General features: G+C 48.8%; 2 protein-coding genes across 2 annotated transcripts in view; both read right to left on the bottom strand.

Moving 5' to 3' along the window:
* Nucleotides 1-5,682, bottom strand: part of BCL2 (BCL2 apoptosis regulator) — a gene marked incomplete at both ends in the record, with an annotated part of 157,444 nt that extends 151,762 nt beyond the window's left edge. The window contains one exon of the mRNA XM_084252388.1: nucleotides 5,119-5,682. Coding sequence (XP_084108514.1) covers nucleotides 5,119-5,682 — 564 coding nt within the window. The remainder of the gene's footprint in view (nucleotides 1-5,118) is intronic.
* A 12,061-nt stretch (nucleotides 5,683-17,743) lies between these two features.
* The window catches only part of KDSR (3-ketodihydrosphingosine reductase), a gene marked incomplete at both ends in the record, with an annotated part of 33,144 nt that continues 27,709 nt past the window's right edge, over nucleotides 17,744-23,178 (bottom strand). The window contains 3 exons of the mRNA XM_084251864.1: nucleotides 17,744-17,863; nucleotides 19,843-19,944; nucleotides 20,383-20,466. Of these exons, the coding sequence (XP_084107990.1) occupies nucleotides 17,744-17,863; nucleotides 19,843-19,944; nucleotides 20,383-20,466 (306 nt within the window). The remainder of the gene's footprint in view (nucleotides 17,864-19,842; nucleotides 19,945-20,382; nucleotides 20,467-23,178) is intronic.

Here is a 23,178-nt window from a genome sequence, read left to right on the forward strand (position 1 = left end):
AAGCCCCGCACAGCGCCAGCCTGAGAGGTCGTCCAGGGCAGGGGAGAAGCTCTCCTTCCCGGGCCCCCAAGCTCACCCAGGGCCAGCGCACCTGACATCTGCCGTGGTGTCTATACTCCAAGGACTGTGTTAGTCATCGGGTGCTCGTCCCCGAGATCCCTTCGACACATCAAACATAAATTTTGTTTGAATCAAACCAGGAGGCGTGAAAGAGAATCTTGGCAGCCAAGTGAGTTCAGGGAGCGATGTCCTGGATGTGGCCAGGGGACAGGGTGACCAGATTTCCAGGTGAGCGCTATACCTGCATCAAGTGATACTGGGCTACTTTAAAAGGGGTGAACGGAACCTTTGACTCTCAAATACAATCTCTCTCTGGAGGGGAAAAAACCCTTCGACAAGTCCACTACAAAGACGGTGTTGTTTTTCTGATACAAATGCACTTGTGCGGAAATGCTGTTTTGCTCAACTATTGAGAAGACACAAAGAGTGACCTCGGATATGGGTGTGGGGTGTGCTGGGTGGGAGAGACCCTATGAAAGGCACCCACAAACTTGTTTTATGAGGGAGCGTAGGCCAAAGTTTGGCTATGACTGGGAGTAAATTGGGAAAAACTATGAGTTTGGCTATAAGAAAATCTGCGGTTTTCATTATCTGGTATGGCAGTGTGTTCTAATGACACTAAAGCCACCAGAAATAGAGCAGTTCCATCGAGGATTTCTAAAAAGAGCAATCAGTTCTCACCAGACAACACAGACACCCCAAAGAAAACCGGGCTTTCCACAGACATTAAATAACCACCATGGCCCTGAGACAGAAAAGAGAAGTCAAGTAAAACATTTTACCAAGGTCCAGAGCTGAAATCACTCAGCAGCACATGACTGCAATGCTGGGAGCAATGATGCGTTTTTTTGGGTTTTTTTTTACAAACTAAATAATTGAAAGGGGCCATGTGACTCTTAGCAAGCAGAAGGATGCACTTTCCCAGGAAAGTTCATCACTAAATATATTATTGAAGACTCGATCATCTTCTGGCTATTTTTAATCCTGTCACTTTGCTGCCAAAATTGACCATAAGTGGCTGCTCCTCAGCCAGTAGAAGGGATGATGCCCTTTCTCAAGTACTTGGTGCACTCACTAGACCCTGGTACTGCTTTCCAGTTAATCACACGTTTTGCTGGAGGTGGACAACGTACCACGGACAGAAATGAGAAACTAGGCTCTGACCAAATAAAAAGGAAGCTAACCTCGACTGGATGTGGAGAAGTTCCTCTCTTCCTAAACCACAAAGACCAAAAGACAAAAAAAGGTCGGACCACCTTCTTCTCAACAGAATGAAGCCAATCTCCTGCTGGAGACGGCGCATTCTGCCTCCACATTTTCCACCTCATTGTCGTCTAAGATTGAAACTGAACATTGTCACATTTCTCTGTCTGGAGAGTTCTATCAATTTTCGCTCCCCACCAACTTGCCCAGGTCCCAACCCTTTGCACGCAAGCACTGCTTTGACTTGAAAGCAGTCTTAGGGCCGCTAAACTCATCTCCAGAATTTAAACTGTGTTTAAGGGGGTAAAATAATAACCAAGAGAGGGACCTCCCTGGTGGCATAAGGGTTAAGTTAAGTCTCAGCACTATGAAGCTCTCTGCAGCCACTGCAGTTGGCTCCCCGGCCAGGGAGCTACCCACATGGTGCAGCAGACCTCTCCTGACTCATCCACTGCTCCCCTCAGCAGTGTGTTTCAGTCAATCCACCTGTTCTGCTCCCCACTCTGTCTCTAGTGTATCCTCTCACCCCCACAACTCTGGCCTGCACCCCAGTTCTTGTATGCATAGAAATCTTTAAATAAAGATTAAATCTTTTAAAAATTTAAAATAAAGTAATAACAAAGAGAGCTGCTAAAAGTGCTAAACCTCCCACCTGTACTGGGAGTGAACAGCTGCCTTACTTGAACAGGGTCAGTGAGTCCAATACCCACTGCATGGCTACCATGAAAACAGTCTAAAGAAGACACGGTTTACAATCATTTATCTCCCAGCTCTTCATTCCCACCTATTTCTTCTGGGAGGTCAGACACTTGAGGGCACTGCTGGGAAATAGACACTATTCTAGGTAATGCCACGGAGCTGTGGGGCCACTACAAAGGGTTCATCAAGGCTGTCGTTTTTCCTAAAAAGATGTCCCCAGGTATCAAAGATGATGATGGAAGCCAGCATCTCTCAGTCAAGCCCACACGAACACCTGCAGACCGGGGAGTGACCGCAATTGACTCAGAAGCTCTCTAGGGGCCTGAGAATCTGCATGTCAGAAGCTCCCTGGTGATGCCCGCTTCTGGTCTGGATGCCCCGCCCTGGAGCAGCAAGGTCTCAGCCGCTTTCCAGAATGCTGCTCCCTCCCTGGCCACTGTCTGGGTCCTGCCTCTGGGGTTGCCACACACTGTCTAATTCAGCCTCAGGAATAAAGCCACGCTCCACTCAGCACCCAATTTCTTCTTTAGTCTTTATTTAATTTGTAGGCTTCTGGGACCATCCCTAAGACGCCTATTATTCCAAGGGCCTGCTTTCTCCAAGTTATGGAACATAGAAGGGGCCAACAGCTTCCTTCAGCCTCAGAAGGTTGTGATTTAGCAGCAGCAGCAGCAGCAAAAAAAAAAAAAAAAAAAGAAAGAAAATTTAAAAGTGCCTTCAAGTTTAAAGCCCCCATTAGTATATATTCGGGAGTGAGCTTATCCACGGCATCGTCAAAACAGTGCACATCGTAATCAAAGGTGACAAGAACATGCGAGCTCTCTTCTGAGCTATTACCATTGTTGTTAGCAACACTTTACACGGTCAGACACAACGGGGTATTAAAGAAGCAGCGGTGACTGGGACAAGTTTTCAGTGAAGACCTGAGTGCACGCCAAGTACCTAAAACACTCACAGAGATGAATCACAGTGCATATCCAAAGTGATAGGCAAATCCGATAGAACTCAAATACCTACACTTTCATTCCAAAGTGTCCCCTTAGGATTACATTTCCTGTTGAATACTCCCCCCCCCCACCCAAATTCCTTTGTTTTCCCATATTGGTAACCATCTATAGTTGTTCTGAAAAGGACTGCACATTTTACCATCCACCATTCCTGCTTCTACATGATTTATTTTGACTAGAAGAGGTTTTGTCAAAAAAAATGCTATCAAGTTCTACAGTATGTCATTGTGGTTTAGCATCATAAAATGTAGCCTCTCCATCTATCAACCTCAGATACCTGTTGACCACAACGAAAGGCTCTACTATGAAAATTCTGTTTTGAAGGGAGGAAAAAGCAAGCCTGCTCTTAAAAAAAGGAGCCTTCATTTGTATGTGGATGTTGATCTACTACATCTCAACAACAGGATCAAGGTCACACCTAATTTCTACCATAAACATGTCTCTCTTTCCCATCTTTCTATTAAGTGACTTGGTGCACAAGAGTTACCCCCTGCCGTTCTTTCAACCAGAAAGGAAAAATCTAGATACTTTTTTTCATAAAAATATGAAATAGTAAAAACTGTTCAATTAGTTTTACTTTGGTTTCAAAATGATCCTTTTGGAGTCTGGAAGTCCCTACCTCTTTGGTTACGGTAGTTTAAAATAAAACCACCCACTTAACCAAATATTTAACAACAATACTCTTTGTAAATTCTTCCAGAATTACTCAACATTTGATGACATGGGGGGTCTCAAAAAACAAACAATTCACAGGGTATTTTAATTCTAGACACTTTGGCCTAGTAGGATCATATATTCACATCAGCCTACTTTTCTAGGCCCTTCTCCTGCTGGCCCCTTAGCGTCAGCATACTTTGCACATGACGGTCAAATGCGTAACGAGCTTCGTGACATCGACCCACTCGTAGTCATTTCAGGCTTTCTGCACCTGGTAAGGTCCCTTAGAATAATGTTAATAATTCTCTCCAGACACGATAAACGAAGGCACTGAATTGCATCCTTTTTCTCCTTCTGCTTCAAACAAAAACATTAGACCGGAATGAGTCCTCTCTTACCTCTGCATCCAGGAGTGACCTGAGACAGAAGGTGTGTCTCTGATAATTCTCAACCTTCGTCCTGGCGCCCCTCCCCCCCCCAGAGAACCACGCACAGAGCAGAACCTCACTGCTTTGTGACCTAAGCTCTCTCTAGCCCAGTACCAGCAAAGAACCATCTCATGCAGATGCTTTAAAACTACTGGCATCAATCACTCCAACAAGAGAGAGGGTGCAAGCAAATCCACAGTCAAGAATCTGTTCTTCTCTGCTTTCTACAGATACCACAGATTCAACTTTTTTTTTCCAGCAAAGGAGGCCACAAAACTGTAAGGATTCAAGGTAGTAAAGAAGTAACAGATTCTCAAGTTCCAGCAAACTTGAAAATCACACACCAGATACAGAAACGGAACAGAGCACGCAGCGCAGGCACTTCTGCCACCAAGGAGCGACGAGACAGTCACCTGGGCTGAATATTCTTCAGGACTCTGGGTCACAGTCCCCAGGCGTGTAGCACTCGCAGCAGGGGAGCCCCGGGATTTCTGCCAAGTCAATTCACTTCTTTACAAACACAGATAACTGTCCAGGGAAAGGGGCGACCTTGATTTTCCTCTCTGGGTAAACTTTACCAGGTGAGGTGGAAGAGGCCCTTGGTCCTCTCTGTTCTTCCAACTGTGTGGCTCCTAAATTTTACTGCAAAGACTCCCCCAGGGAGTTTGTTGAGGAGACAGTCTGCAGGGGCCCAACCTGGGGCCCAGGGGGAGAGTCATCCTTGAAATCTCTGATTGCAACAGCGGCGCAGGCCAGGTGAGGATGATGCTAGGGGTCCCTGCACCACCAGTTTGCGAAACCCTGAAGGGTATCACGCTACTGGGGAGCAAATGCTGGATCGCTGACCCTCAGTGGCCGGCAAGCAAGAAAACCATTTTGGGCAGCAAGAATGACCCACTGGACGGGATGGCCCGGAGGAGCTCTGCCCCGGGCAAGAGACAGGCCCCAACACCCCTGATTTCATTTCCCTGGCTCAGCAGCCTCCCCTGGACCCACAAGCCCCCCTCCAGGCCCACCACCGCGGCGCGGCCCCCACACTGACACTCCACCGCACGCGCACCTACCCAGCCTCCGTTATCCTGGATCCAGGTGTGCAGGTGCCGGTTCAGGTACTCGGTCATCCACAGGGCGATGTTGTCCACCAGGGGCGACATCTCCCGGTTGACGCTCTCCACGCACATGACCCCACCGAACTCAAAGAAGGCCACAATCCTCCCCCAGTTCACCCCATCCCTGAAGAGCTCCTCCACCACCGTGGCAAAGCGTCCCCTCGCGGTGAAGGGCGTCAGGTGCAGCTGGCTGGACATCTCGGCGAAGTCGCGGCGGTAGCGGCGGGAGAAGTCGTCGCCGGCCTGGCGCAGGGTCAGGTGGACCACAGGTGGCACCGGGCTGGGCGCGGGCCCCGCGGCGGCGCCGGGGGCGGCCGGGGGCGGCGGCTGCGAGGTCCTGGCGAGCGCGGGAGGGCGCCCCGGCCGCGGGGAGGAGAGGCCCGCTGCGGGGGCGGCCCCCGGGGGCGCGGCGCCCCCCTCTCCGGCGTCCCACTCGTAGCCCCTCTGCGCCAGCTTATAGTGGATGTACTTCATCACGATCTCCCGGTTGTCGTACCCTGTTCTCCCGGCGTGCGCCATCCTGCCCGCGGGCGAGCGGCCGGGGACCAGCAGCACCTCGCGCCCCCGCGCGCGCCCCGCGGCCCCGAAAGGAACAAGAAGGCTTATAATCCAGCTATTTTATTGGATGTGCTTTGCATTCTTGGATGAGGGGGTGTCTTCAGTCACGCGGAACACTCGATTCTGGTGTTTCCCTGTTGGCATGAGCTGCAGGAAATTTTTATTTAAAATCCTGGCGGATCTTTATTTCATGAGGCACATTATGATTAAGGACTGTTCATATCGCTCGACTTCCTCCGAGATGCTGAAAGGTTAAAAACAAAACAAAACAAAACAAAACACCAGTAAGTCAAAATCAGGTGCATTTGCCCTTCCAGACCGGGGGCGAAGCGAGTCACACACACTCCAAGTCACACGGCTACAGAGCCTGTTACTCCACTGCCTGGAAATGCAACTTACTCGAATGCACTTAAAGTTACAATCGCAAATGTTTCCATTGAAAGTTACACGAAACCAGTTTCCTGCGCAAAGAACTTACTTGTATTTTTTAGGGACAGCATGATCCTCTGTCAAGTTTCCTTTATTATTATTATTATTTTTTTTTTTGCAAGCAAAACAAATGCATAAGGCAAAAATTCCACCGATCTTCAGAACTCCGCTGAGAGCTGCTGTGAAACTTCCAAAATGAATCGGGAGGGCGGGGTGGGGGGCAAAGCCACGGCGCGCGTCCCGGGGGCTGCCCAGCCTGCTCCTCCTGGGAAGTGTCAGTCCGCGGGGATCCCAACCGGAGGTCTCCGGAGCGCGAGGGGGCCACAAGGCAGCGGCGGCAGCAGCTGAATCACAGTGTCCAGCCCGGCATCTGCAGGAGTCCTGCGGCCCTCGCTCCCGCGGCGACCCCCACGCGCACGCACCCGCGCGGGCACAGACATGGATGGTGCCGGGCACCGCTTCGCGCCTCCGGGGCGCGGGCCGGGGCGCGGGCCGGGGCGCCGGCGGCCGCGGGGGCAGGAATCCGCCTCGGCTGCAACTCCGCGGCGCGAGCCTCCCCGAGGAGCCGCCGGCTCGATGCAGCAGGACGCGCCCGGCCGCGGGCGCAGCGCGCGAGGAGCCCGCGCCGTGTGTGGCGCGGCGAGGGGTGGGGAGCGGCGTGTGGGAGGGCTTTATTTTTTCCCTCTTTTCCTAAAAAGGATGACGGCTCCGGAGGGCTCCCCCCCGGACCCCCTCTTCCGCTGCACCCCACCGGCGCACCCGCCTCCGGGCCGCGCGCTCTTCCTCCTCCTCCGGCTCCCGCGCCGCGGCGCTGGCGGCCGCAGCCTCCCCGCTGCCCGCGCTGCCGCGACCCGCTCCGGGGAGGGCCGCGGGGAGGGCCCGGCGCCGGCACCTTCGCGGGCGGCGGCGGGGGGGGCCGGCGCGGGCGCGCGCGCGGCGGGGGCGGGCGGAGGAAGGGGGCGGGCGCGGGCGCGGGCCGGGGGGGCCTGGCCTCTTACTTCATTCTCCTCTAACCGCCCGGTTTCCTGTCGTACGTCACACGGTTCATTCAAAAAAAGAAGAAAGAAAGAGCCCTCCTCGCGGCCGCCCGCCGCCCCCCTCCGCCCCCCTCCGCCCCCCTCCGCCGCGCTCCCCGGCCCCGGTTAAAGGCGCCGCGGCCGGGCCGGGGGCGCGGGGCGCGCGGGGCCGGGGGCGCGGGGCGCGCGGGGCCGGGCCGGGCCGGGGCCGGGGCGGGCCCGGGCGGTGGGGGGCGCGCCCGGCCGGGCCTCCCGCGCGGCTGCGGCGCGGTGGGTGTGCGCGGGGCCTCCTCCGGCCTGCGGCGGGCCCGGCGCGCGCTCGGGGGCCGCGAGGGCCGGGGCGCCCCGGGGAGCCGCGCGCCGCCGGGCGGGCGGCCGCATGGTGGGCGCCCCGGGGCCGCCGGCGCTGGCGGAGCCCGGGAGTCGCTTTGATCTTTCCGACCCGGAGAGCGAGCGCGGGTGCGTGCGCGCGGGTCCCTTTCCACCCCGGAGAGCGTGTGGGCGAGCGTGCCCGCCTTCCAAGCCGGTGTGGATGCGCGTGTGTGTTCCGTTCCACCCGAAGGCGGGTGGGCGGGTGGGCGTGTGGGTGGTGTGAGTGTGCGTTCCTTCTTTCTGGCCGTGTGTGTGCGCGCGTGCGCGTGTGTCTGTGTGTGTGAGTGTGCGCGCGCGCGCACGCCGTGTTTCCAGCGCCCGGCCACCAGGGAGAGGACCGAGGCCAGTGCTCTCCCTGGCTGGGGGACCTCACCCCGAGCGTGGTGTTTGCTTTCAAGTTGCTGGCTGGGTGTCCCCGCAGAGGACACCCGAGGGAGGCACCAGCCGTGCCCGAGGCCAGCCCCAGCGCTCGGCGGGCCTGTGGAGGGGCGGTTGGGGCATGTCAGAGGCTTCTAAACGGTTGAGTAAATGTTTTTCCTCTGCTGCTAGCAATTTCGGCATCTGGGATGGGGCTGGACGCTGTGGAGGGCTCCAGGGCAACGTTCAGGCCCCAGTCCTAATAGCAGGGTGGGTCACTTTCCAGAGGCCTCCAGGGTCACCTGGCAGCCAATCCCAGCCAGCTGTGCCATCTCAAGTTAAAGATATGTGCGCTTACACACACACACACACACACACACACACACACACTGCACATATTGTGTACCCGCAAGAACACTTTTTTAATGCATCAGCATGAATACCCCCTAGGAGAAAAGCACAAGAGGGCAAACACATTGCATGTGTTGGACTATTTTTATCTCTAAGAGTCTTTGACAAACAAAGAGCCAAGAAAAAAATGTTTTCTCAAAGCACAGCCGCTTACTTAATAGGGTTCAAGTACAAATATATAGGGACACTGGATTATCACGGTCATAAAAACACGACAAAAGAATCCTGCAGTGTGTGCCAGTATATCCTGACCCTATCTGTAGTCTGTCCTGTTCCTTCTCTACAATCAAAGCGAAATAAGCACACCAATTATTTTTATTTCTTCATCTATGGCCCCCTATCACCCAAGGTGCCTAGCTCTTGCTAGGGGATGGATACCTGGTACAAATTTCTTAGGGAGGCAAGAGAGCGGGAAAATGCTACCTCTGCCTTCTCATGGCTGTGGCAGAGCCCCTTTTATCTGTGGTAATGGCAGGTGTGTGTCCTGGTCTCAAGATGGACACTGGGGGCCTTCCTGGTGTCGTAAGAGGTGAAGCACTGCACTATGAAGCAATCCACAGCCTCTGCAGCACGAGTTCGATCCCTGGCCTGCCAGGGAGCAACCCACATGGCGCAGCAGACCTCTCCTGACTCGCCTCCTTCTCCCCTCAGCAGTGTACTTTGGTCAGTCTGCTTGCTCTATTCCCCACTCTGTCTTTGGTGAATCCTCTCACCGCCCCTTGCCCCCGCACCTCTGGCCTGTATCCCAGCTCTTGTATGCATAAATAAATAAATTTTAAAAATATATATGGGCACTGGGTATAGACTGATCTGGGATGTATGTTCTCCCGGATGTAGACACTGTGCTAATGCCACAGCACTATGGAGTCAGGATGTTCCCAGGACCTTGTCCTAAACCCCCCAAATCACTAAGAGGAATCGAAAGCCTTGGTGCTTTTGAGACCCAGCACGTGAGTGAGGAAATGAGAGAGCTGGAAAAGAAATTGTACTTCTGCAAAGACGGTGGTTAGAAAGAAACGGACCCCCGTTCCCCAGGGAAAAAAGCTTTCCTATTTTCCCCCTTCCCGGCTCCCAGAGAGTCTCGCTTTACACACTGATTCCTTATGGGGCATCTTGACTATCACCAAAGCGTCAGGACAGGTCTGCATTACAGGCCATGGGAATGTTCTGGACACTCTTTCCAGGGAAAGAGTGAAAGAAACCATGCCCTCCCTCATTCAGATTGCGTGTTTGTTAGATTCCACGCGAGGCATGCGGGAAGGCACTTGGTGGGATGTGAAGTCCTTGTCTCTGGGCTTCTGTGAGGTCATGGCCAGAGCCCGGCCTGAGTCAGGGGTTCTGGGTTTGAATCCTTGATCTTGACTGAGACCTCCCAGGAGCCTTCGAGGAGCGCACTGTGGGTTCTCACTGCCCAACATGTCTTCCACTTTTCAGAGCCCATGGATGCCTCTTGGCCAGCTTGGCCTGGCTGGATTCTAGGAGCAGGGTGGCAGCAGGAAGAGAAAAGAACACGCCTGCAGGGAACGGAGAGTCTATTGAATCTGAAAGGCCTGTGTTTTCCTTCTTGATTCGCCAATCCACCAAACAAAAAGCTTTTATTGCCAGTTTTCGCCACCTACTGGCTGATGGTTAACAGTAAAATTCAGAAAGTTCTCTTCCTCTATCGCCCAATATAAATGTTCCTGAAGTTTATGAAAATCAAAAAAGACATTCTAATCTGCATGTGCTAATGTCTAATATAGGTACATATGAAGTCTTCCTAATTTATTAAGCTTTTTTATTTGAAATAAATATAGAAAGACATCATTAACTGAGAGGGAACTGACGACTAATAAGTCAAATAAAAGAGTTAAAAAATAGCAAACATGGGCCTCCCTGGTGGTGCGAGGGGTTAAGACATAGCACGATGAAGCAATCCACAGCCACTGGAGCACAAGTTCTATCCCTGGCCAGGGAGGTGACCCACATGACACAGCAGACCTCTCCTGTCTTGCCCGCTGCTCCCCTCAGCAGTGTATTTCTGTCATTCTGCCTGTTCTGTTCCCCACTCTGTCTCTGGTGGATCCTCCCACCCCCTGCACCTCTGGCCTACACCCCAGCTCTTGTATGCATAGATAAATAAATCTTTAAAAAAAATTTGACCCTAAAAACATGACCCTAAAGCATTGAGGTAAACGGACGTGGAAATAAATCCGCAAACAAAACCGACATTATAGAGAGAAGCAAATAAGTAACCCATGTAAATTGCCTAACAGGAAAATGAACTTAGGAAAAAGTTATATAAGTGAACTTAAAAAATGGCATCTCACAGGCCTAGATATGTTATCAAAACACTAATTCCCAATTTTGAGTATCTTCTTTATTCTATCAAAATATAATTTTATCTAACCTTCTATAAACTTATCTAAATGAATGAACAATGATGTAAAATATATATATATATAAATAAAAAAATAAGCTTATCTAAATATGAATCACTTAAGCATCTTACACATTATAAACTCTTAGTAACTAGCACCACAATTCTTTCAGATCACGTCATACTTTGTTGGCAAAAATTACATCATTATTAAATAAATACTAACGCCTGATTACTGAATCTTTTATGATTCAGAGCCTTTTTGCTGCAAAAGAGAGATTGCATCCAAGTGATCTTCTGGGTGCTCTCAAACCATCCTTGTCATCGTCAGGAAATTCTTCTGCCAAATCTACACCAAGTAGCCTTGGTCTAATTTAGAAACCTGATCAATTTATGGAGGGTCCTAAACCTCAAAATAATGTTTACATTAAGCAACAGCCTTTGAAAGTAGGCATTAAGCTGCAGATAAATCATTCTGGAGTGCAAGTTTATAGGCAAAAAATGTTTACTTTTGGTTAACACAGGGCAATTCACTGGTGGAAATTTTTCCTTTCAAATTAATGGTTTGGCATTTAAAGTAAAAATAAACTAAGAGAAGGAACTAATATTTTTTTTTTTAAATGCTCGCCATCTCATTTTTTTCCTTTAATATTTATTTATTTATTTATACAAGCACCGGGTACAGTCAGAAGCGCGGGAGGGTGAGAGAATTCACCAGAGCCAGAGCGGGGAGCAGAGCAGGCAGAAGGACCGAAGTACACTAATATTTTCTAATGCTTGCTGTTCTCGTTGGATTGAAACTGCGGTAACAGACCCAAACAATCACAGTATTGAAGGGGAATAGATAAGGAATGAACATTTAAGGGGCAGCAACTTTTATTCTCTCATGCTCCTGAGCACAGAGCACTGTATCTCCCAGATATTAGTTGCTGATGAACACATTTAGAAAGATCAATGTTTGTTTGCATTGAACTGCTATGACAAAATACCACTCACTGGGTGCCTTGAGCACTGGAAGTCTAAATTCAGGGGGTTGACAGGGGCACCACCCCCCACCCCTGCCCCCACCCCTGCCGGCTCCAAGGAGAACCTCTCCAAACTTTCCCTGGTTCTTCCAGTGTCCAGTGGTGGCCATCTGTCCTGGCTAGCAGCTGCAGCCCTCTGCTGTCTGTGGTTGTGTGGTGTTCTGTGTGTGTGCATGTGTGTGTGTGTGTTTTCTCCTCTTCTTATAAGGTCACCAGACATATTGGACTAGAGCTACCCTAAAAACTTCATCTTCACTCGATGCTGTCTGTAAAGACCCTATTTCCAAATAAGGTGATATTCACGGCTACAGGGACTTGGACTTAACATCCTTTGAGGGGTCATAATTCAATCCATAATAGTATGTATCTAATATGGTTATCTTTCAAACAGATGAATATTATTTACCCAAGGTCCAAAAGTTCAGCACTCATTGAATTTCAAGGGCAACCTGATCTTTCTAAAGCTCCAATCTGGCCATTTCATATTTCTGTCCAAAGTTCTCCGAAGGCTAACATCTCACATCTCCACGTGCATGGCCCAAGCTCAGCGCTGGGCACCCACCTTGTCCTTCCACTGTCCCATCTTGGGGTTTCTGTGTGGGTCTGCTAATCCTAAGGGGCCTGTTCGACCACCATTTTGTTACCTACAGTTCTAAATCCTAAGCAAGGTCAGAATGGCTGGGTCAGTTAGGTACAGGAGCCCAACCCTGCAAGGTGCCTTTCAAATCAATCAAGAGCAGGAAGCTGGATCACTCCGGGAAGGCTATGTAAGGAGGTATGACCGGGAACGCCCTGGGGGGCCGAGGAGGACTTGTAACAAGGGACCCCAGAAGCTGATCAGTGGAAGGCCTTGTTGATAAGATTGAAACCATGGCTGGGGAACTAGAGCTTGATCTCAATTACAATACCAAGTCATCAAGCAGATGAGACGTACCTGGAGGGCAGACTCACCACCCCGATACCATAGATGACAGAGCACATTTTTTGGTCTCACCCCTCCCTTTTCTCTGTCCTCCTTTCTCTCAACTGATGCTGTATAATTCTTCTAGCAATAAAAAGGCCAAGATCTTGCTCTTCAGCAGCATCCTGCATTACGTAGCCTGCTCCACGACACCCGTTCATCAGTGTGGTGTTGCCCAGTGCAACATTTCTGGAATAGCCCACAATGCTTTGGCCTTTGCCCATCTGCTTTCCTTCCTGAAATGCACCCAACCTTAGCATGGCAATTTCATACCCATCCCTCAAGTTTCATCTCAGGACTTCCTTCCCACATAAGACCATCCTTGACTGTCCTAGATGCATCTGTGCTGTGTAGTTCAGTACCCGGGGTTGGAGCGTAACAGCTAGAAAATGGGGATCCACGTCTAGTTCCATCATTTAGTAGCTATGACCTTGGACCAGTTAGTTAACCTCCCTTTGTTGGTGCCTCATTGATAACATGGGACTGTAAACAGCACTGTCACTAGGGCGGGAATCGGAGGTACCAACCAGTACCACTCACACACTTAGTGTGAGTTCAATGTATAGTGCTCACACTGTGACCCTGGGCACTGGTTATGTTTTCCACATTAGCTCTAATACCTTAATCACAGCCATTGTTGGGGACAGTGTGACTTCTGGCATGTTTCTCCCTTTAGATTAGAAACAGTTGGAAGGCAGGAACCCCGTTTTCCTTTCTCCATTTCCAGCCTAAAATAGTGCATGGCATTCAAATACTTGGCATAAAATTCAGGGGTCCCAAGAAGAAAGGAATGGGGAGCAGTTCAGGGCCTGGAAGAGGGATGCAGGCAGAGGGTGGGAAGGAAATAAGGACTGGAATCACCTGGAGGGACAGACTGTTTCTGCAACACTGTACCCCCGGTGCCTGGATCCCCATCTCAGGAGGCAATAAATATGTGTTGAAGGAGGACAGTGGAGGTATAAATCCGGAGTGGAACAGACATCAAGTTCACCTGAACACCCAAATGTAAGTGATCAAGTGCTATCATATGCCGCCGATATCCGCTGCTTTGCAAACCATGGAGGCCTCCTCCCTTCAGAGTGACCAAACTTCTATTTAAGGGCTGAGACCTAGGAAGGTGCGTTCTTTTACGTGTCAGTTTTCTATGCCCTTCAGAGTCTGAGATTTGGCTCAGTGAGAATACAATTTAAAATATGGGAAATCTATTTGTACCTGGAACGTAATTTAAGAGATTTTTGAAATTTTGTATTTTTTTTCTCACCCCTTAACTCCCATGTCCCACAAACACAGAATACTTGAAACAAGAACTCAGGACACCAAGGACTTAATCTGAAATATTACTTCCTAGAAAATGGCAAAAATTAAGCGTTGTGAAGTGTTTAGGATGCAAGGTTGGGGTAACCTTATGGAGGGGCTGTGTTTTGCTTAGGTATCTCTTTAAAAATGCAAATTGCTAGAAAATAAGTTTTCAAATCTGTAAAGCTTGTTCCCCATTTATTTTTTGTTGTGACTCAGAAATACAAGATATTAAAATTAGGTTACAATTCTGCCACAAAAGCATCTAAAGTAGCCAACACAAGTTCTGATATTTATCAAAATAGCCATGTGCACGCGCAACAATTTAAAAATGTCATTAGAACTGTCGTATCAGTCAAGGGTAAAATATAATAGCTATTATCTCCTCTTAAAGTATCAAATCTGTCGTCACGATGTTGAACTAAATCTGAACAGCAAGATTCAGTCCAGAAAATGGCAGTCTGTGGTTAGTGGGTACTTTATAAAGCTGAGTTACTAGAATTAAAGAAGTGAGAGGGATATAAAGCATCTTACGTCAAAAAGCATGAATATTTAAAAGTGTCCTCAATTCAGTAAGACATGTTTAAATTAGAACATGATGTAATAAAGTTAAATCTGCTGATGATATAATTCAATAAAAAATTATAATGGTATTGCCTTCCTTTAGAAAGACAAAGACATACAATTCTTTGAATTGAAGCAACTATTACCAGAATGCTTTTGTCATCTAAATATTAGAAACAGTCTCTCAAAGTTCCACTTCTAAGAATCAACACTACATGGTTTCCCAGATCCAGATAAAGATTTTTAACCAAACACATGTACATATGACTGGAAAGAGGTCATCATTAACAGCATTTTAAATTTCTTCTCTTTTCAGCTATAAAAATTAAATTAAAAAACACAGAAAAGAACAATCCCTTTGACTTTATTTACGTTAAAAAAAATGAGGATAGTGTTTTTGCCTTTTTAAATAATGAAGGGTTCTTGAGCATATTCTGGAATTTCTATGGCTGAATGACAGTAAACATTTTTAAATAAATAACCTCAGAAACACATAAGAAAATGGTACAACCAAACCTAGCAGAGGCAGGCACTTCAAGACTGAAACTCGCATAATAAGCTGTTGCTGGTCACTTAGAGAGCCAACATTTCAACAGAATAATAATTAAGCTCTTACTGCCATAGGTAATGTTTACCTACTTTAGGGCATAGTAGAAAGTGCTAGATCAATGAAATCCCTTAAAAAAAAAAAAAAAGGCCGGCATCTTCCCTAATAATCTAACTTGGGGCTTTTACTTTTTCTTCCTCTGAGCAGAAAAACAATTCAGCATAGAAAATGTTGTATAGGAATTGAGCCCCCGAGATATAAAACAGAATCTGCCTTGTATTAGTTCATGTTCGGGATGAAGTGAGATCGTTACATGAAGCTGCTTAAATGTCCACAACCCTCTACCCAAAACTCTGCAGGACAGATGTGTTTTAGAATTCACCACCGCTGAGCTTTTAAAAAACTAACATGGGGCATAAGTTGCATATTACAAAACAGCTGCAGTGTGGGGGCAATCCTATAACCAAACCCATTGGAAGTCAGCTCTTCAGGCAAAACCGATCAACTACCCATGGAGTGGCATAAAGAGAAACCCTAATAACCTCACATTTGTGCAAGTTAGGTTTTCTTACCAAATGAACATGGTGCCAAATTAGAAAGAAAAAAAACCCTTAGTTTTCATATTTTGCAGGATAAGGGACCAGGGCTCTGACATCCCTGACAAGCCTGTCCATTTGCTCAGGCAGTAGATTACCTGGAGGTGGCAGCACTATCAGAAGGTTCCTTGAGAAATGAGCCTGGAGAAGGCCACCGGGAAGAGTCCTATTAAAGGAGATGCCATCTTGGACTCATTTTCATACAGACTAGCAGTAGCCGGCGCCAACATTCAAGCAGCGCTTATGAGGAAAGAATAAGATTGGGAAACATCCAGATAGTGATGTAACTGTTTTCTGCAACTTAGGGAACTGCAGCCATCACTCCGTGTTGGAGACTGAGACCCCGCGTGGCCAGCAAATGAAGACGGAAGATGCAAGAGACCATGGTGGCATCAACCCATCGCATACACTGCCACGAGGTCACTTCGATATGAAGGAACGGCTTCTTGTCTTTCTGTTTTTAAAATATGCCGCTCTCAGATCTTGATTAAAGACACCAGGGATTTAAAATCATGAGACACCTTGCTTCTTAAAAATGAAGTCATTTTTAAAGTGAAGAGGTGCAAAGTCTCAAGAGCAAAATGGTTTGGTATCGTTTCTAGGTCTCAGTCTTTTGCAGAATTTTTTTAAACAATAAAAAAGGCCCCTTTTCAAAAGTAGTGGTTTTTTTTTTCTCACCAAAGTGAGCTGGAATGTGCTCCTGTGTCTGGGGGGTGAGGAAGGGGAGGGTTAAGATAAGGGTGACCGTCCTGAGGCCGCGGGGCACACAGGACAGACGAGAGGACAAAGCAGGTGACAGTGGCTAATGCTCCCGGTAGGCACTTACTGTGGAACCCCACTAACCAAACCACACCCTGTAATCTGGAAACATTTGGGGGGCCAAGAGGACTTCCCCAGCTGTGCTGGGGCTGCAGCGCCCAGAGGATGTCTCGGGTAGGTGGGGGTGTCACAGAAAGAACGGCCAGGGTGGGGGAGTGACCATTTCATTTCAGAAAATGAGCATCTTCAAAATCGACCTGGTCGCCCTACATTTTTCTCACTGAGTAAAATTTAAATAGACTCGTCAACCTTTCCTAAAAGCTACATATATGCTACGAGAAGGTCACACTTTAAAGTTTTTCATTTGTTTAATTCATTCATGAATTTAAAAAGTCAAAAAAGCAGAATGGGTATTATTTTCTTTTTTCTTTTCTTTTCCTTTTTTTTACAAAAATATCATAGCAGATGAGCAAAACTAGAATGGAAGACACGGGGAAAAAAAACTGGAGATGCCATCAGGGAATGCAGGGGCCTAGCTCGTCATGGCCATGGAAGAAATTGTAAACTTTTAAGCTTCTAAGATTTTATTTCTCTTCAGAAAACATTTTCGGAGGCTGCCTTCCCCCGCGGATGGAAAATAAAAAGTGCCCTCGCGTTTGTGTCTAAAGCAGACAAGAAAGCATTATTCTCTTTCCTCCTGGTGAAGACGTCACTCCCTCCCTCCACGGCTTGCCTCTCTCATCCCCCGGGGAGTTTCATGGGATCAAAGAGAGAGAGAAGACAGGAGGGCCCACCTGAGCCAGGGACATTATTGTGCATTCAGGCTCTCTGGTGTTGCATAAAACTCATCTGGACTAAAATACACCATGTTTTGTTTTGTTTAAAAAAAAAAAAAAAAAAAAAAGCCCAGAAACCCATCAACTGCCTTTCATGGAATGTTAAAAAAAAAAAATCCTCAAAACCTCATATGAGTCATAAAGTGCATTTCTGCACTTGATCTCGGGGGGGGGGGGGGTTGTGATATACAGGAATAAATAGCAAAAATTTAAATGACAACTCTGGAATTCTGCTCTTCACCCCGCGCACAAACCATCCTCACGTCTCCGGCTCAGAGCCGAGGACCCCGCGCGCCCGTCCGCGTTTGCATAGTGTTAGTGACAGTGTCTGGGAAGGAGCCCCACCCCGCTCGCAGCCAGGTCTCTGCAGAGACTGGTCCCATCTCACGTATTCACAAGTATCACATAAGTGTCTGTAGGTCAAAAAACTGGGTCCCAGGTAGCAGCAAGCTGTTCAACTTATTTTGACACAGTCTTTCTCCAAGGGATGAGAATTAGGCCGTTTTGTCTGCAATTTCGGATTTTGCTCTCTGCATCATGCAGCGACGGACTATGCTGTCGAAGCTTCCCAGGTAAAACAGGGCGATGGTTCGGAAGAGGCCCATGGTGACCACCTGCAAGACAGACAGACCTTTGAGCTCATGCACCAGCACAATAGTTCGTGTCAAGGGATTTTCGATATGTCTCTCTCTAACAAACAGCTTCTGAGGCAAACTGCTGATCAGCTCTGACGACAAGCATAAGGGAAACTGTCACCATTAACACCGACTCAGAACCTGTTGCTCTGTCCCTCACACACAGAGACCAGACGGGAGGCCGGGGGTCAGTCTGACTCATCGATTCAAATGACACAACAAGACAGATATTCTTTTTTTTTTCTCCTGTGTAGATGAACTGGGGTGCAGGCCAGAGGTGCGGAGAGCAAGAGGATCCACCAGAGACAGAGTGGGGAGCAGAACAGGCAGATCCACTGAGATACGCTGCTGAGGGGAGCAGCGGGCAAAACAGGAGAGGTCAGCTGCACCCTATGGGGTCAGCTCCCTGGCTGGGGACTGAACCCAGGCCATAGTGGTGATAATGCTGGGACTCAATCCCCAGGTCACCAGGGAGGCCCTGAAGACAGGTATTCATAAGAGACAGGGACACAGCAGGGGAGAAGATGTGCTCAGCATCTCGAGTACCAAACACCAGTCAAGGCTCTTGGTTTAAAATGAACGTGATCAGATCCTGTAACAGGTGCTAAGAACATGGACGGTCCCGACTCAGATGGTTCGACTGAATGATATTTTGACTTTACAAGGTGCAAGAGGGACACTCATTTAGGGGGAACTGAACTTCAGGTTTTGAATGTTGATAATTTCCCAGGCCGACCTGCCCCAGGGGAGGAGGAGCTGCGCACCAGACCAGGCAGCCGGTTCTGGCGGGAGGTCGGGCGGCTCAGGGGGAATTCCCTGCAGAAGCTGAAGCTGACGGTGTCTGGTATCTCTGAGCAGGGACGAAGACAGTCGTCATTAATAATACATAAAATAGGTCGATAATAGTTTCAGGGAGGATAAGAGGGTGCACGAGGAGGAAATATTAATTACGTGTATTACCTCGTTTGGCGGAACAGCACTGAAAGAGCCGTACAATGATCCGCTCGGCTGTGGACCTCGCCCAAACCACAAGACAACTAAGGAGGAAGGGAGCGTGGAGGGCAGGCGGGAGGAGGGGCAGGAGAGCTGAACCTGCATCTTTCACAGGCGCTGTCATCGCCTGATCCCCAACCCAGCAGAGCCAGCAAAGAGCCTTCTCAGCGTTTCATCCGGCGACGGGAGGCAGGCAGGGGAAACGCTGAGGGCAGAGTGTGCGGCTGCTTCCGAGCAGAGCAGGTGGGACGGGAGGTGGCGCGTGAGGCTGCTGTTGGTGACAACGAGCCTTGGAAACAACCTGATTCTCTGAAACGTGTGCAAGGAGAACTCTGAGAACTGCAAAAGCCTAAGGGAAGGTGGAAAAGACGAAACTCTGGAGGCTGCAGAGAGCTGGGTAACCACCCGCCAGGGCGCGGCAGGAGGCAGGGAGGGATGAACAGCCGAGCACAGGTGAATTTGGGCGCGGTGGACATTCTGGGGCACACGGTACAAGTGGGTACATGTCGCCGCACTTTTGTCTAAACCCACTGGATGGATGACCACCACCAAGGTGGTCTAACATAAGCCACGACCTCAGGGAATAGCGTGTCTCCACTGGCTCTTCAGCAGTGACAACCGGCCATGAGTAGGCAGCGTGATAACAAGAAGTGGGGGAGGTCACACATTGGGGGGACGCCCATAACCCTAAAGCCATTTAAAAAGAAAAACAAAAGGGGGGGAGGACCTCAAGAGAAAGCAATTATAATGCAGCTTAATGAAGTGCCGACACAGGGTTAGTACAAGGCATTTTACTAACTAATTTTTTAATGCAGTCTTGGCATTTTCTGGAAAAAGCAACACGGAAGGTGAGAGCTCTAGGAAGATCAGAAATTGGTCAGAGCGACGCCGGGGCTGGAGGGAGAGGAGGCGCTGCAGAGGGCGAGGAGGCACCCAGGGGCCGAGAGATGCCTGAGCCGGCTTACCTGCTGGAGCCCTTCAGTGATAGAAGTTACTGGAGCCATCCCACAGGTTAGAGCCGAGAGCATGTACCCATCTGAGCCAATAGAACTGTTGAAATTTCCTTGCTGAATAGAAGGAAGAGAAAAGAAAGAGGCAAAGGTAATAATGTGGCGTCAAGTCAACACCCCAGTGAGCGCAGGAGTTTTAGGGGGAACAGGGCTGCAGGGCTCACCAGCTGGCACGGCCCTGGCAGACGGGCTGAACGGCCGGAGGGACCAGGCTCTAAATGTGGGTCCACAAACCCTGGGGGTCCAGAGGCCATTTCAGGTGGTCCAATCTGCTCCTAAGACTAGGAACTATTGTTGGTTTTCAGGAGCCTTCAACTTAACAGGGGATCAAGAGCATCCAAGGGAAGAAAAGTAAAATCAAGTATAAGGTGCAACGCATCTGAGGGACATAAACACTGGTCTTTATGTTTGGGATTCAGTCCCGGGACAAATGTCTTTTCAGAAACATGGTGCTACAAGCACGCACCCCGAAAACAAAACAAGGATTGTACTTACTATGGCATCTTTCACAATTTGTTTGGCCACCTGTTCTGGTTTGCAAACAGACGTGGTCTCAGAAATAAGACGAGTCTCCAAAGGCTAAAAGTGGGAAAACATGGACTTATCGGTACCATCATTGATTGTCACATTTAGAAATAAGTAACTCTGACAGCCCCCTCTCGGTTATAAGCAATTCCAGTTTCCATCTTTGAGAAGATGCCTATTTTAGAATCCACCTGGATTCTAAGTTCATGTCTACCTGGTGACTGTATAAAATGCAGCCCAGCCGCTAACGTGAGGGGCCCTGGCCACTCTGCAGGACGTGGTCCTCCATGGTCTTAGCTCCAGGGAGGCCCAGAGGGCTGGAGTGAGAACACCACACCACCAACTGAATCCTTGGTGCTGGAGTCACCTGCCTGGGGGTGCTCGCAGACCCCACAGCCTGCCCACACCTGCTGAGCAGGTGCTCTTATGGCCAGGATCTCCAAAGGGGCCTGCAGAGGCCAGGAGAGAGAGAAGGAAGAGGAGACACCAAGAGGGCCCCGGCCCGGCTCCGTGTCTGCTGCAGGCCAAAGCGTCAGACCCCAAATCTGGGCCTTTGTTCTTCAAAAGTTGTCCAAGGTCCCTCTCGGTGGTTACTTAGCTCAAAACGCCTCCCCTGAATGCTGAACTGGCAATAATTTCTCTCTCCCTTCTCTGAACATCCCTGCCTGTCTGCTTATTTGCGCATTTGCTATTTTTTTCTTTTTTCTTTTTTTGCTATTTGCATTTTACTCCTAATGTCTTGGCGGGTGGGGTCTTTCTCCATTTACTTTTGCATCTTCTTGCTGGTGATGTGCACACATGTGCCCAAAAATTCCTGAAGATGGGGTTTCAATGAGAAGTTTCAAAATGAAAGTCTTAAGCTGCACAAAACCATACATTTGATTCACCATGTAGGCGTGAAGAAATTAAATGAAATAAAAACCAGAATGTGCTTTCTTAAAATAGAAAAGCAGCACACTTCATAAAAATCAGACCCGCTCTTGATGAACCTGAATTAAGAGAAAGGCCCTCTCGAAGGTGCCACCACCTAAGTCTTCCCGACCACCAGCTGGCGCAACGGGACGGGGCCAGACACGCAGCAGACTCAAAAGCCCGTGTGCGCCCCCTATGTGGCTCCCAGACCAAGGCCACCTTCTGTTTACTGGAAGAGTCTCCCACACTTGACTGGAGGGGAAAAACCCAACTCAACAACAGAATGCAGTCCTCGCAGGGAAATCACCCCCTTTGTCAGCTTTGGCTTCTAACTAAAGGACAGCTTAGCAAATGTCACGAGTCTGCGTACCAGATCCCTGCTTACTCCAAGGCAGGACATTTGGCTTAAATTTATTTCTTTGAGACAGCAGTAATTTTAAAAGAGGTCCAGTCAAAGGAAAACAGGAAGGAGGTAAAACTTCCAAGTCACACACATCTCTCTGCAAGCATACAGCCCAGAGCGAATGAAGTCCTGATTCTTCCATCACTGTGATTCACAATTATGAAGCAATACTGTCAGAACAAAAGCAATCAAAGCCCGTGCTGGGGGGAGCAAGTTCTGACCCATTCCTTTCTCCCCCACTTCTGTGTCCGTTTGCTCAGACACTACTTGTGACAAGGTAGAAAGGGCCCCTGTGAACAAAGTGCAAAGCTTGTTGGGCTCCGGATGACTGACAACCCCCCCGACATGTAATGTGAAGGTCCAGTGGTGACAAGACCAGGGAGAAAAGGGAAGCCACAGAAGGGGATAGTGAGCAATCGGGCAGTGCTACTGGAGACACAGAGGGCCAGGGGTGTCCTGCGGCGATGTCCAGGCAGAGATGGAAACATAAGCTCGAGGAGCAGAAGGGACGAGACTGAGCAGAAGACATGTGGGCAGGTGGCCACAGGGGACGTTGGACACCTCCAGATGCTGTTCTAGGCCACTTTTTTTGCTTTTTGTTTTTTACTGTCATTTTGAAACTCCTAATTAAGGAATTTTTGAGCACATGTGTGTATGTCACCAGCAAAAAGATGTGAAAGTAAGTGAAAATCTTAGGAAATACAGTGCAAATAGCAAAAAAGTAGTATTTCCCACAGCAGGACACACAGCCACTACCAATTCGTTTTCAATTAGTTAAAACCGAACATAATTTAATATTCCATGTCTCAGTCCCACTAGCCAGGTTTCCAATGTGGTCACCACATTGGAGAGTACAAAGACAGAACATTGCTTTCACTCCAGAACATTCTATTGCACTGGTTTTGGGTCTCTGGGGGTGTTTTTGTTTTACACAAAAGGGTTTTGACCAGGCAGGTGACATGATCCAACTTAGGCTTTTAAAGGTTCACTAGCTACTTTAGGAAGAAGAGACCCCTGAGGCTGTAAACAAAAGCAGGTCATTTGAAGGCTTCAGTGGTGGTTCAGGTAAAAATACCAGTGGCTCTTGCCAGGGGGGTGGTAGTAACACATGCAGTTAAAGAAATGAAAGGCAGGACTGGAAATGTGTTCTGAGATGGAGCCAGGAAGATCTGCAGGTCAGTTGGGTGTGTGGTGTGAGGGATGGGATCAGGACCAGCTTCAAGGCCTGCTGTCTGGGGTGCCCCTTAAACCACCCAGTGGAGACAATCAACCAGTAGCCAGGTACTTCAGTTCAAGGGAGAGAATGCTATTTTTCAAGAATATCATGGCACTAATTAAAAACTGTACCCTCTATCAGAAAAAAAAAAACCCTAATTAATTAAATAAGGTTTCAATGATAGTAGCAAAAAGCATATTCTTTGAAAATAGGGCTGCATTCCCCAAGATTTCAA

Source organism: Talpa europaea, assembly GCF_964194135.1.
Source record: "Talpa europaea genome assembly, chromosome: 13".
Lineage (NCBI taxonomy): Eukaryota > Metazoa > Chordata > Mammalia > Eulipotyphla > Talpidae > Talpa > Talpa europaea.